The sequence below is a fragment of the Anopheles ziemanni genome, chromosome X (assembly GCF_943734765.1).
Source record: "Anopheles ziemanni chromosome X, idAnoZiCoDA_A2_x.2, whole genome shotgun sequence".
Lineage (NCBI taxonomy): Eukaryota > Metazoa > Arthropoda > Insecta > Diptera > Culicidae > Anopheles > Anopheles ziemanni.
In genome coordinates, this window is record NC_080707.1 from 2,765,233 (window position 1) to 2,778,203 (window position 12,971).

The 12,971-nt window shown below is 45.8% G+C and overlaps 1 protein-coding gene across 1 annotated transcript in view; it reads right to left on the reverse strand.

The window, feature by feature from the left end:
* LOC131291323 (kinesin-like protein Klp10A) overlaps positions 1–11,252 on the reverse strand; it is a 28,567-nt gene extending 17,315 nt beyond the window's left edge. The window contains exons 1-3 of the mRNA XM_058320520.1: positions 10,979–11,252; positions 8,614–8,700; positions 8,382–8,471 (exon numbers count right to left, since the gene is read on the reverse strand). Of these exons, the coding sequence (XP_058176503.1) occupies positions 8,382–8,430 (49 nt within the window). The 5' untranslated portion in view covers positions 8,431–8,471; positions 8,614–8,700; positions 10,979–11,252. The remainder of the gene's footprint in view (positions 1–8,381; positions 8,472–8,613; positions 8,701–10,978) is intronic.
* Between the last annotated feature and the right edge of the window lie 1,719 nt (positions 11,253–12,971).

The following is a 12,971-nucleotide window of genomic DNA, read 5'->3' on the forward strand; positions in this document are numbered from 1 at the left end:
GTGTAATTTGGGAAGATTGTTCATGACGGTTCGAAACAAACGTGTCGGGGGAATCTCGGACATTGAAGCTCTTGTGCAACTGCTCTTATGGTTGAGTGAAGCAATTACATTTTCTTCTCTGCGTACAGTTGCTGCATTGATTGTTGTCAGTGTTTCCGGCAGTACCGGCGTCGCTGGTGGTGTTGATGGCGGTTTTGCCCCTCGGTGGTTGAACTCGTTTGCTTGCAGCAGCATGATATCTGGCTTTGGAAGCCTTCTCGTTGCTCGCTGCAGCCACCGTCTTGATGTTTCCTTTTTTGCCACCAGCTCCCCGCAGCCCGCGGTATTCGGATGTGATTGTGGTCTGGCTGCTTTCGGCCGCGGGTTCGGCTGGATGGCGCCTTGGTACCTGCTGCAAGTCCCCGTCTGCCACCACGCCGCCGCCGCCGCCGCCGCCACCGCCTGGAGATACTGCCGACGATGATCCTACGCCGACAACATCGCTCGTCGATTGGCTGGACTGGCCCTGCGGCAACTTCGACTCAGCCGTGGCACGGGTATTGTCTCGCTTCGTGGACGTTTTGCCACCCCTGAACAGGGTGCTGAGCCGCTTCTTGAACCAAAGCATATTGGGAATGCTTCGTTTGCTCGATAACACACCACCGATACACCTTGGCAACGGACACTGCTACTTGGCTGCGCTTACACTGCCGTTGTGCGACGTTGACTCTCTACACAACTGCGGGACGACTGCGGGTTCGACGATTGCTTCTCCGTTCACAAATCGGCACCTCTAGCTGCATTATCCTCTCCCGTAAGCCTCGTCACACTATCGGGTTTTGCTACGCGGTGGTGCGATTGCTAGTATACCGAGCTGGTTCACTTGGAAGCTGACGTGAAAGTGACTCCTCAATCTCGCACGGGCTTCATCTGGCGGACGGGCGATGATGATCCGCACCATCCGAAACAGCACCGACCTCTGCCACACCCTCGATGTTCGAATATCGAGTCCTCGGTGCCGTGCCGAATGAGAAGTCGGTGAGTTGTGGTTGAACCTAACGCGTTTTCACCACCACACTCTGCCTCACTCTTTTCGTTTTCGCTCACGATAGCTTCCACAGCACAATAATTTGGCCCCGCATTTGGCCGTTTTGCGCTCCGCTCGAGCGAACAACTAGTTGTTGTGTTTTTTTTTATTTTTGATTGAAGTGCCTCAATTTCTTTTAGTGCAGTTGTCGAATAAAAGTTTGCCAAAACGGAATCAAACAGTTCATCGTTCGGATCGGATCTGCGGCCGAGAGGAGTTCCAGCCCGTCCGTGTGCGTCGGTGTGCGTTGTTTCAGATCAGCTCCCACCGCGGATGGATGGTAAAAATCGACAAAAGTAAATGACCCGATGACACGAATGTGCAACGATCCAGCGCTGGTATCGATATAGCCGGAGCTGGCGATTATAGTACTCTTAGCTTTCGGTAGTCTCCGAAATTCGCCACTCGGTCTACCCGAACTTTTACACCGGCTATTCAACTTAAATATATAGATGACCGCAGCCACACGAGCCGATTGAAAACGCAACCAACATTGGCGAGATGTGCTTTGTCACCGTGGGATCTCGGGTGATCGATACTCTTGAATTGCTTGATGCTTAAGAAAACAGCGTCCACACTGCAACGAACGCTGAGCTAACTGCAACCGCGACGAACTGTTGCCGGATCAACCGTCGTACACGTCTGAGGCGAAATATTATGGCGCCCTGCTTCATTACTTCCATTGCGGGGAGAGATTGTTTTCAACTATTGCTTCGCTTGTCCCAAGTCGTCGACGAGTTCGCGCTCCCCCTCGAGTTGACACACCGAGCACCATCTGGTTCGGCGACTGACAGAGCAGCGTAGGGCAAACCCTCGGCCTCCGACCGAGGCCGAACAACGAACGTCGACGCGGTTCACTTCCGCCCAATAAAAAACTTGCAAACGCACACGACGATGTCAAGTCTTCCTGCACCGATGGCCCCCCTCTCTGTGCTCGTAGGTTTTCCAGCAAAGGACCGAGGCAGAACCTTCGCGTGTCAAACTCGCGCGAGTCCCTTTCCCAAACAGGGTGAGGACATCTGTGAGTGTGCTGTCCTTTAGGCCAACGGACCCGAAGTTGTTTTTTCAATATACTTCCTTTTTAGGGCGAGCTAAGGCCACGGTAAAAACACATGGGAGGTGAACAGTGATGTACTTGTGACAAATAAAACCTCACAGCACTTATTTTTCCAGCTTTCAATTGGGTGTGTTTACTTCGGACATTACTGCATTTTCACGAGTACACCACACCACATTTCCTCTACGATTCAAAGGTGGACATGAAAATTAAAAAACCCGGATTTGATACACCACTGCCTGTAAAGCACGGAACGAGCTGACAATAACCGATCCAAACACAGTCCGGAATCGGCTCCTCGCGCATGGAGCTTCCTGTTCCGTTGCGTGTGCCCTTGTGTGTGATGATTAGTGTCTTTCTTCGCGATCGGTGCTACTAGGACACTACACTATATTTATACCTCTTTCTCTCCCAATCTCCCTCTCTCTTTATTTGATTATTGTCCTTTTTTTCCTTTTTTACGTCCTATCGTATTCTTTACCATTCCGTAAAGCGCAATAGAACTCTACAGCTACTAGGACACACCACTTCGATCGGTCGATGAACTTCGAATCTTGTACCTTCATGCCCATATGCTCGTGAAACATGCATGACATTCTCTTACTGTATTATTCAGTAACTTATCGGATGCAGGCCAGGCCATTTGAATTTGGAGATGGGACGAATATGTTTCCACCCCCTAATGAAACTGCTGTTTCTATTATTTACCGATAGTGTTACTATTTACTTTACAGTGTTATTGTCTTTAATGTTTTTTTAGTAATAATAATACGTTCATTATATTGTGTTCGCTTCCTTCCCCATGATATATATATTTCTAGTTTTTCGAAGGGTTATGCATCTATCGTCCCTCTATCATATCTTCACCCTACTAGATTGTTCCAAATGAGTTGAATTCACTCGGAAAAGGGAGCCAAAGTTTGAGACACGTAGCAAACATCATAAAGAAAGTGGAATAAAAAGTAAAACAAATTTGCTGCGGCAGGAAGGGGCTTTTTACTGACTCAGACTCTACCCGACTGGTGGTGGTAAAATCCGTTTTACCCTCTTCAAATGCTGTTTAACAGCTGACAGCGCTTTGTTGTGGTTTCGCTCACATCCAACATCCAAAACAAAGAGCGGCCCATGTTTGAAATATTCATACGAAACGAAAAACACAAAAAGTTGTTCAAAGGGTCATGGAAAACTCTGTTAGTATTTGAACCGCATTGCCACCGGTGCAGGAAAACTTACGAATATCAAAAGATTTTGACAGATTGAATCGCCTACCGATGGATCTTAACATTGAATAAATGGTCGCTTAAAAGCCCAACAAGCACACGGCAACAACAAATCAAGTCATACCAAAAACCATTTTGCAGAAGGAAAACCAACTAAGCAGGTAATAGGGTCAAGATTGGAAACCTGTTCAACACATGAGTAATCTTCATTTGTGAAAGTAAAGCTTTCCGCAACAACTCCCAGAACAACTTGCACGGAGGAAATATTTCCTAGTTTTCCTTTTTGGAAAAAAAATTGCAAGATGCACGATTAAGAAGAAGCAATAACATCAGTCGAATTGGCATTTCGTTAAATATCTTCACAAAACCTCAAGATGGGAAAATCCGCTTAATCCGTCGTAAACGTCGGAGGAGACAAAGGAAAATAATGCAGGAGAAAGACTTATCACGAACGTAAAACACAAACGTCCTTGTGCCCTCTCCACAAACGGTCGCGATAATGACGGCTAAGGTGAACGCGATGCACGTTCCGGGGTGGCAAAAATAGCAAACATGGGGCTTGCGCCATCATCAATCGCAGGGAGAGCCCTGAGAGGCCTATTTTTGGACCGGTCTGTAACACGACCGGCACTTCCTTCCACAGACCTTAAGCTGGAAACCGACTACTACATCCGTAACGGCAGTGGCCAAGAACTTTGCCTCAAAAAAACATATTAAGGAAAAATGTTGCATCGCGAAAGGTGATTTATTTAGAGGTAAATATTTACTCCCACTTCTGTTCAACGATGGGATTTTATTTATATTTCTTCAGCTTTAAAAGGTTCCGCCGCAGCCTGAGAGAGCTCCATCATCCGTCCGGAGTTTGTTTCTACCATTCCGCCGAAAGGCCACGGTTGGAACTTCCGGTTGAAGCAAAAAAGCTCGAGCCTAGAAGACGATCTCTTTTTACTATCCCCTCTCTCTCACACTTTGTGGAAACTGGGAAAAAAAATCTGCACCACTTTTCGCTTCGTAAGGGGGTTTTCTTCGCACACGTACTTCAGTGTGTGTTTGTTGCGAGATATTTGTGCAGAGTATCGATATCTTCTTTAATCTGCATTGTCGCCGGAAGGCAATACACGCAAACTCAGCCTTACTCTATCCATCCATGTTGATATTTATTACCGGCCACAGATAAATCACATCATCAACCACCGCATCAAGGGTCGTTAGAGGCGGGGGACGGGATTTGGTTTGTTCATTAATTTGTGCGCCGGGTGCCATAAAATGAATCGATGCTGATTGATCTTGTCTCTTCCTTTCCTTTTTTTTGGCATAAAATTGGTCGATTGTTTTAGTCGGGAAAATCAACTCTTTTCCACCGCCACAAAATAGGCCAATCCGAGTCCGAGGAACCGGCTTCGACTTTTATCGACTATTTGTCGGACTGCGATTGCACAAATCACCAGACAAAACCGTCCGACCGTGTTTTGGTCCAGGTTACTGACCATCTCTACAATATTTGTGATACCCGGTGCTTGTGCATATCCTGTTTGTAATTGTTGTACCTGAGACTTACTAAAAAACTACTAAAGTTAAACAAAGCTCCCGTTCATCTGCACCCGCAAAGAAAAAATGATCGTGTTGAAAATAGCTCTCGGTGTGTTTCTGTGTGTGTGATCGTACGTGCCGGTAATGAAGCGCGGTAGTGTGAACTTTCCAATGATGATTGTTGATGACGGGGACGGAGAAGCAGAGAAGGGGTTATGGATTAACGGAACGGACATGGAAAATATGTGTCGGAAAATGCCTCGGAGGCAATGGAACACTTTCGACAACAGCTCGTACACAACTCTACTAGGGAGCTAGCTATCCAACACGTTGCCAATAAGAGCACGAATAATCTGGTGGTTCGTTCGATTGGGAAATCGCTCTAGGTTGCAATTCAACGGCTTTGAAAGGCAGCAGTAGTTTTGCAGGAAAAATGTTGAGCTGTAAAATAAAAGAGGTGCAGGATAGGAGAACTCACAAACGACTGGCACGAAGATCAACACTGTCAAAATGAAGTGACATGCCATTTTCTACTCATTGCTTCATGTTTAAAACTCTCTCAACTTGATCCAAATTATTAAAGAAAGGAATTATTTGATTATCGATGTATCTTTCATCTTTGGTCGTCAACAATTTTAAATCAGACACGCGTTTAGTATGGTCAAGTTTAAGCATCTCGTTTACTTATCAAAGGTAGGCACAGGTTTGATGCTATGCCCTACTGTGGCCAAAGACTTTGCTCCTGAGGAAGATGATTCGATTAATTCCAAAAATATGCGACAAAATAATCGTGTCTATCATCGACGTCGAGCGCTTTGCACAAGCACGGTCGAATAACGCAAAACATGAGATCATCGGCCGACATTTCCGGGAAATGTAACACATTGATCCAAGGGACACTTGTGCGTCGACGTGGAAAGATGCCGATAAGATATTTCGCCAGAATCGAAATAGAGTGAGAGTGTTCTTTATCAGCTGTTTGTTTCAGAATGCATCATTGGTAATTTGATTGCGTATCGTGATTCAGTCCTACCTCTTACCCCAGGGTAGGTTTGAGGAATGGTGGAGGTTAGCGGAAGATATTTGTACAAAGATATTTTGCACAAGCAAAACAAGTAGCGGTGGTGTTAAAGTGACCTTTCACGGAACAGATAAGTCAACACTCTTTTCCCTTGCGTACCGTTGTTAGGAAAACAGCAAACAAGGTGTGCATGGGCAAAACTAGCGATAACGATTCTTTTCATCTTGTTTTGGATATATCTGAAACTACATGCAGTTAAACCAGTGCTGCCCAAGCATGGAGACAAAAGAACCACATGATCATGGCTTCGTAACTTCCTCTATACCCTTTAGATTGTCGCCTACTCATCGAACGATAGAAAATCTCATGTCTAACTAGACGGTGGTGCTTCATACTGTGCATTTTCCGTTCACAGTCTTCAGACCGTCTATGAATAACAGTTTTTACCGTCTCTTGGGGATGTGATGTGCAGCAAAACTATTTCCAGCAATCAGTGACACCCGTCCCGAAGACCCCAGGTAGTGTGCGTCGTCATCGCGAGCAAAAGCGCGATGAGTCACGCAAGCGACCATCGTTGGGGCTAGCCCACTCTGCCGGCCACATCGCTGTGTGCAATCGAATACAGCGAGAGAGAGAGTGTGAGCAACGCAGATCTAGTGATCCGCGGCACCACAAACACTAGCAGCCCCGTGATCCCGGTGGTGCATTCCAAAACCGGATGAAAATGCTCGAAAACGGAGTACAAAATGTGCCTCTTCGATTGCGGGTTCAAGCGCCTCAGCGGACAGTGTTTCGAAATGGACACAGTTGCTAGATAGTCATTACGACTGGATGAATTATGCTTGTGGTACAGCTGGGAGAGAACAGCTTTGACCAATCCGTCGACCGATTAGGAGACAATAATCGTCGCAAGTACTTATGGTGCTTGCGTCGTCATACTCGGCCGCCAAAAGTCGAGCATCATCGATCGAACGAAACGCGATTGTGGACCATAAAAGGGAGCAGAGCCCGCGCCGTCCAGCTGCCCATCCGTGTCGTCCGGTATGTGGCGAGAACCGTACCGCCGCGGCCCATACTTCCTGCATTTGTAGTCCGCGTGTCGTTGTGTATGTTAGGGCACCACCTCAGGCTTCGCGCGGTGTCCAAATACAGAGGCGGTGATGAATTCTCTCAAGGACCGCGAGACCGCGAGACCGCGGGCCACAAGTCTGTGCCAATGCCAATTTTACCAGTTTTATCGGTATGTAATTGTTTGAATGCGTCTGTCTTTACAGCCGGGAGTGTAGGCAGCAAATGTAGGTGATGGTAGTCGTGCTGGTGATGCGTGAGTGAGTAGTTGTACGCAAAGGGGCCGCTCGAGAAGGCGGAGGATTTGGGCATTTGGTTTGCCAAGGTTCCTTTGTCCGGTGTTAGAGGACTACTCCAGCCAAGAAAGAAAACCACACCTGCGATACATTGTTGGAAAATCTTGCACTGAACGCCTCAGGACACGCGCCATAAGCTAGTAGCGATTTCCACCGGCATGGACATAGGCAAATGTATCGAAGTTGTTTGGGAAACTTCAGCCCAATGTTTTGGAAATCGGTAATTTGGAAACCGTCCATCTGATGACCTGCTCTACCGGCCCTATATTGGAGTGTGTGGGCTGAGCCTTCCTAGCCTTTTTGCAGACCTTGACAGTGGTTGTCAGAATGGCTACGTGCCATGCCATTTCCGGTGCAACTCTAAACAAAACAACTCGACCCGTTTTTCGAGGGATGCGAAACTGCTTGAACGTGCCCGGCATCGCTGCAAGCTGTTCCCCCCCAGGACACGGGTGCAGCCTCATTGGTACCATCCTCCTCCCCCCAAACTCGTCAGCCCACAGAGCTCCTCACGCACACAGCTGGCTTCCGAGCCGGAAGCAAACCAACACATAGAACCAGCGGAACGTTATTGGATGACATTTTTGGTTGACGGAACTGGAAAAGGAATTTAGTTGATTCCGAGTGGCCGCAATAGTCATCGGTTTCATATTTGCTACTATCATGACTCTTTCTTAAAAAACCCTCTCTTACCGCTGCTAAAACTCCCGCACGTGTACATACATCCGAAGGCGACACGCGTGGGAAGCACGTGCCAAACGTGGTAGATTTATTTGGTTGCAGTTTTGATGTTGTGCCACTCTCACGATCGCTCTCCGATTGTAAAATCTCTCTCTTACACACACACACGCTGACACAAATGCAGCTGTGTATGCGGTTGCAACTGCAAGCTCCAACTGCATCATTGATTCACAACTGCTGCAGTCCGAGAGACATTTGGATGCATTGCGACTATTTATTTAGTTTTTCAACTTCACCTAAAATGTGTCGAAACAATAAAAGCTACTTGCAGAAATGTGTGCAAGAAAATTAATACATCAATTAAATACCGTTGCAACTATTGTTTGCCAACAGCATGGTGAAAACTAGGCTAGAGAAAGGAAGAAGAATTGTCGCCACTTACCATCGCTACGCATGATGTTGATGATGCTTCCTTTTCTGAAAAACTCCATCGTGCGAAACGTCTTTCGAACGAAGCACCAAAACCAGCAGTCTTCGATTTGAAGGGGGATTGAGAAATAAAATTGTATGATTGATTGATGTTGCAGCAGGACACTTGGATTAGTTTCGACAGTCGAACATAAATGCACTCGCGCACCAACACACACGCCTGTACGATGATCACATATACTTACGAAATATAAACACAAAACAAAATTTTTAAAATAACAAAAAATATACGATTTTATTGCCCCACGAAGGCACTCTCAGCGGGGTGGTAGCTGTAATAAAACAGAAAAAAAGAAGAAATTAGCTGCCAAACATCAGAAAAAGTGTAACTGTGAATGACTGCAAAAGTCTGGAAAATGTTTTGTTTTGTTGATAAATTGCCATACTCTTGTAATTTTCCGTAATGTTGATCTTTCGAATGGACACACGAACCTGAGCTAGTCGGAGCTTCAGTGTATGCAATCCATTGCATCCCTTGAGCGAACACATAGGATATGTTTGCAAACTAAAGCATTTTACCACAGAATGGTGTATGCATTCTGATGCTCCATGCTAGTGTTGTGTATAGAGCGAACGACTGGTACCTCCAACCTCGGTCATCTTACCATGCAAAGATTCTAATTGTTCGCTCTTATTGGACTCGGTTCTTCAAAGGAATACAACATCGACAATCGACAATTCGTCGAGCGAGGCTTGCTATGCTTCATGTTCCCTTGGATATCGTTACGTTCGTTTGAGGGATGTTTGGTATGTTTCGATTGCTCGCGGAAAATTTCTCAGTCAATGAAAAAAACCGTTTTATCAATTGCGGTAAAAAAGGTAACTTTTCGTGGACATGGAAGGGTTCTTTGGAGGGATAGTTGATGGCGATCAGGTAGGTGTGTGATAATGAAACACAACCCAGATTACAGTGCTGTTTGGACACGGCAGGATACTTCGTTTCTCGCAAGGATGCCAAACAAACTGGATGATCGTTCAACTGGGTTTCCTGCTTCAATGCAGCCACCGCTGCCTGATTGATCGCTAACTCATGAGCAATCATGAACAAAACTATGCATTGTTTTAGCTGCGGTTAGGTAGAAAGAAATGCGCTTACTTTGTATTTTTCGTCTTTAACGGAATCATGGCACATTAGAACATAGAGGTGCACAGCTACTAATGTGCAGTAAGCAGCTCTCCGAAAAGTTTCCACATCCTGGGGGGTCTGGTCGGATACCAGTAAGCTACGAAGCGTATGATGTGTATGGCGGTCGGTTCCATCCTGTAGGGATGATATATTTGTGATGTTCACATCACATGCTCCAGTTCATGGCAGTCAATTCCATTTTGTAACGATGACATTTTTGTAATATTCACAACATATGGTCGGGAGCATGCCAGTTATGCCGGGGAAGTGATAACTTTGACCAAAACCTAGCCAGGAGCCGCAGCGATGCAGCATACAATGTACCGGGGTTCAGGAGCCTCCGTAACCGGGGATTACCAATTGTCATCCGTACAAGATGGTACCGTCCACCATACAAATCATATGCTCCGTAGAATGTCGATGCTGTTGTACCCGGTGTGTTATCGGTTGCGCAGGGCAACGCTAAGAAGTTTCTCACCCAAATGCCTATGTCCTCCGGGAGAAGGCTCCGATCCGATACGGCCGTATAAAGCAAAATCTTATAAGACATCTCGCAAAATTGCCACGGACGTGGACGGAACTGCTGTGCGCAAAGATGGCGCAGTCAGGCATTAAAATACCACCACCGTAAGATGGCGAACGCGTTAACATTTACAGTGCAGTGATGGGAGCCAACAACTGGATGCTTCGCTGCGGTGCAGCAGAGGCCGTCAGCACCGTGGCGCAGATCTTGGAATTTGGAGGGTCCGTCACACACACGCTATTTGCTCGACGGAAATTTTGCGGCCACCGGTTGTGTCGGGCACGGCAGAAGCACCAGCGATGCAGCATACAATGTACCGGGGTTCGGAAACCTCCGTAACCGGGGATTACCAATTGTCATCCGTACAAAATGGTACCGTCCACCATACAAATCATATGCTCCGTAGCATGTCGATGCTGTTGTACCCGGTGTGTGATCGGTTGCGCAGGGCAACGCTAAGAAACGCAAAACTATTTCCCGCAAACACACAAGCACACACGCACACCGCACACACGTATGCACACACACACAAAACACACGCACAGCTGCCATTCATGCTTGGTTTGCGGAAAAAGATTTGTCTTTACGCGAGGAAGCCAACCATCCGGCATCCAAAGATTGGAGTGCCCGTCCGCTGGCACCGCGACAGGGAGGCTGCTAGCCAATTATCGAGCGGGTTTGGATGATGTTTCCATTCCTTGCAGCAGCTACAACCAAACGCCGTTTCTCACCCAAATGCCTGTGGGAGAAGGCTCCGATCCGATACGGCCGTATAAGGCAAAATCACATAAGACATCTCGCAAAACTGCCACGGACGTGGACGGAACTGCTGTGCGCAAAGATGGCGCAGTCAGGCATTAAAATACCACCACCGTAAGATGGCGAACGCGTTAACACTTACCGTGCAGTGATGGGAGCCAACAATTGGATGCTTTGCTGCGGTGCAGCAGCGGCCGTCAGCACCGTGGCGCAGATCTTAGAATTTGGAGGGTCCGTCACACACACGCTATTTGCTCGATGGAAATTTTGCGGCCAGCGTTTGTGTCGGGCACGGCAGCAAGGACTCGTTCCTCGGTGGGAGACGAACTCCAGGCGCTACGTTGGTGTGATGGCGAACAACAAAAAAAAAGTATATGAACGTTCCGACACTGCATCCGCTACACACGGCTTGAGGCTCTTCAAGTGACTGGTGCCTGCGTGCGTCGTTCCCTATACTGTTTGATGGCAGAGGCGTTTCGAGCGGCTCGAGGTTGAAAAAACCGTTGGTCGAGCACTTTTTGACAGCGGAGTGTATTTCGAGCATGACTTCGAGCTGGAGATTTTTTAATTGCACCGTTACGCTGATTGATAAATCTGTTTTAACATTAATATTGGGTTGAATGTATAAATCAAATATAAAAGATAAAAATTGATAATAAATTGTGAATTTCTATCTCAATATAGAGACCCAGTTTTGTCTATAAACCCATGGCTTTTCTTGTGTGCTCGGCAACCAAATCAAACTGTGTCTATACCGTTTGTTTAAATTCTTGATGAACTTTAACTCTTGCAGGCGCGCTTTATCAAATTCTTTTATTTATTTTTAAATATCATAAATTACCTTTTTTTCTCATTCAAGTAGATTGATAATTTAACACGTTAACCGCCCAGCTTATTTTGTGACACTTTCCGTTTATACCGCCAAGAGAGTGCATGAAAATGAAGCACACTGGTGGACTCACACCGGCGGACTAACACTGGGGGACCGACGCTGGCCAGTGGCGGACTGACATTGGCGGACTGATCGACCGACGCGACTCATGGATTCGTCAGTCCCTAGAGACCGACGTGACTTGAATGGAAACTTCACCGTCAGTCCCCAGTACACAAATTAAAAAGAGGAATCAATATGGTAAAGACAACTAGTAAGCTAGCACAAGAAATAAAAAGGAATCAATCAGATAGTCACACAGTAAAGGGTATTTTAATACAGACTATATTGGTAATTTCATTCTTTTTCCTATTTTTAGTATTTATTTTTTCCTAGAATCTCACCTTGTGCTGTACCTCGTGAAGAGTTTTTTGTCGATTATGTTGAAAAGTTTGATTTTTTTGTTTTTTTTTGGTTTTGTTTTTTTGAACTGCAATGCGTTTTCAACTGCATCACCATCGTTGGCATATATATGCTTACTATATATGCATATATATAAAGGTGATATGCTTGCTGCAGTTGCAGGAAAGTTTGCACAATATTTACAATCTGTATGTCGAACGAAAGCACAATCGTGTACTTGATGAATTGCGCCCTTTCCACGTAATAACGTGTTCATCTCAGTGTCTGCGTTCTCCACTGGCTATGCCCACTGTTACTGCCTATAAAATCTACTCTCGTTTCGCTTCGTTTGCTTTTGCATGAGGAATTTAGCGTTCTTGGTATGGTTCCACACATATCAGTTTCCTGCGGTTTGCTTTTTTCTCTACTTAGGATTAAGATGTACCTATTATAACTGTCCCTATGTTGCTGTTAGTGCTTGCTTTTCTGTTGCTCGTTTACGTCAATTTTACTAAAGGCACAATACCACTGTATTAAATCATCCGCACATCGACCACCTTTTTGATTCAATCTCAGTCATGATGATCCTTCCTTCTTCGGCAACATTGGATGATGGTCATTTTTTCCACTACTTTTGCTACCCTGATCCCTATTTAGAGTTCAGTTCGTTAGTTTACGCAATACATTTGGCTATCTTTCCTCTTCTGACATGCTAATATTGAGATTTATTCTTTTATTAATTTTTTCTCAATGCATGGTTTGAAGTTATTATGGGGCAGTTGCATCATGCTGCAAATAATTTGATCTACTTATCGCCAATAGTCGATGGTCTGTTTGTTATACAATAATGAAGTTAATCAAA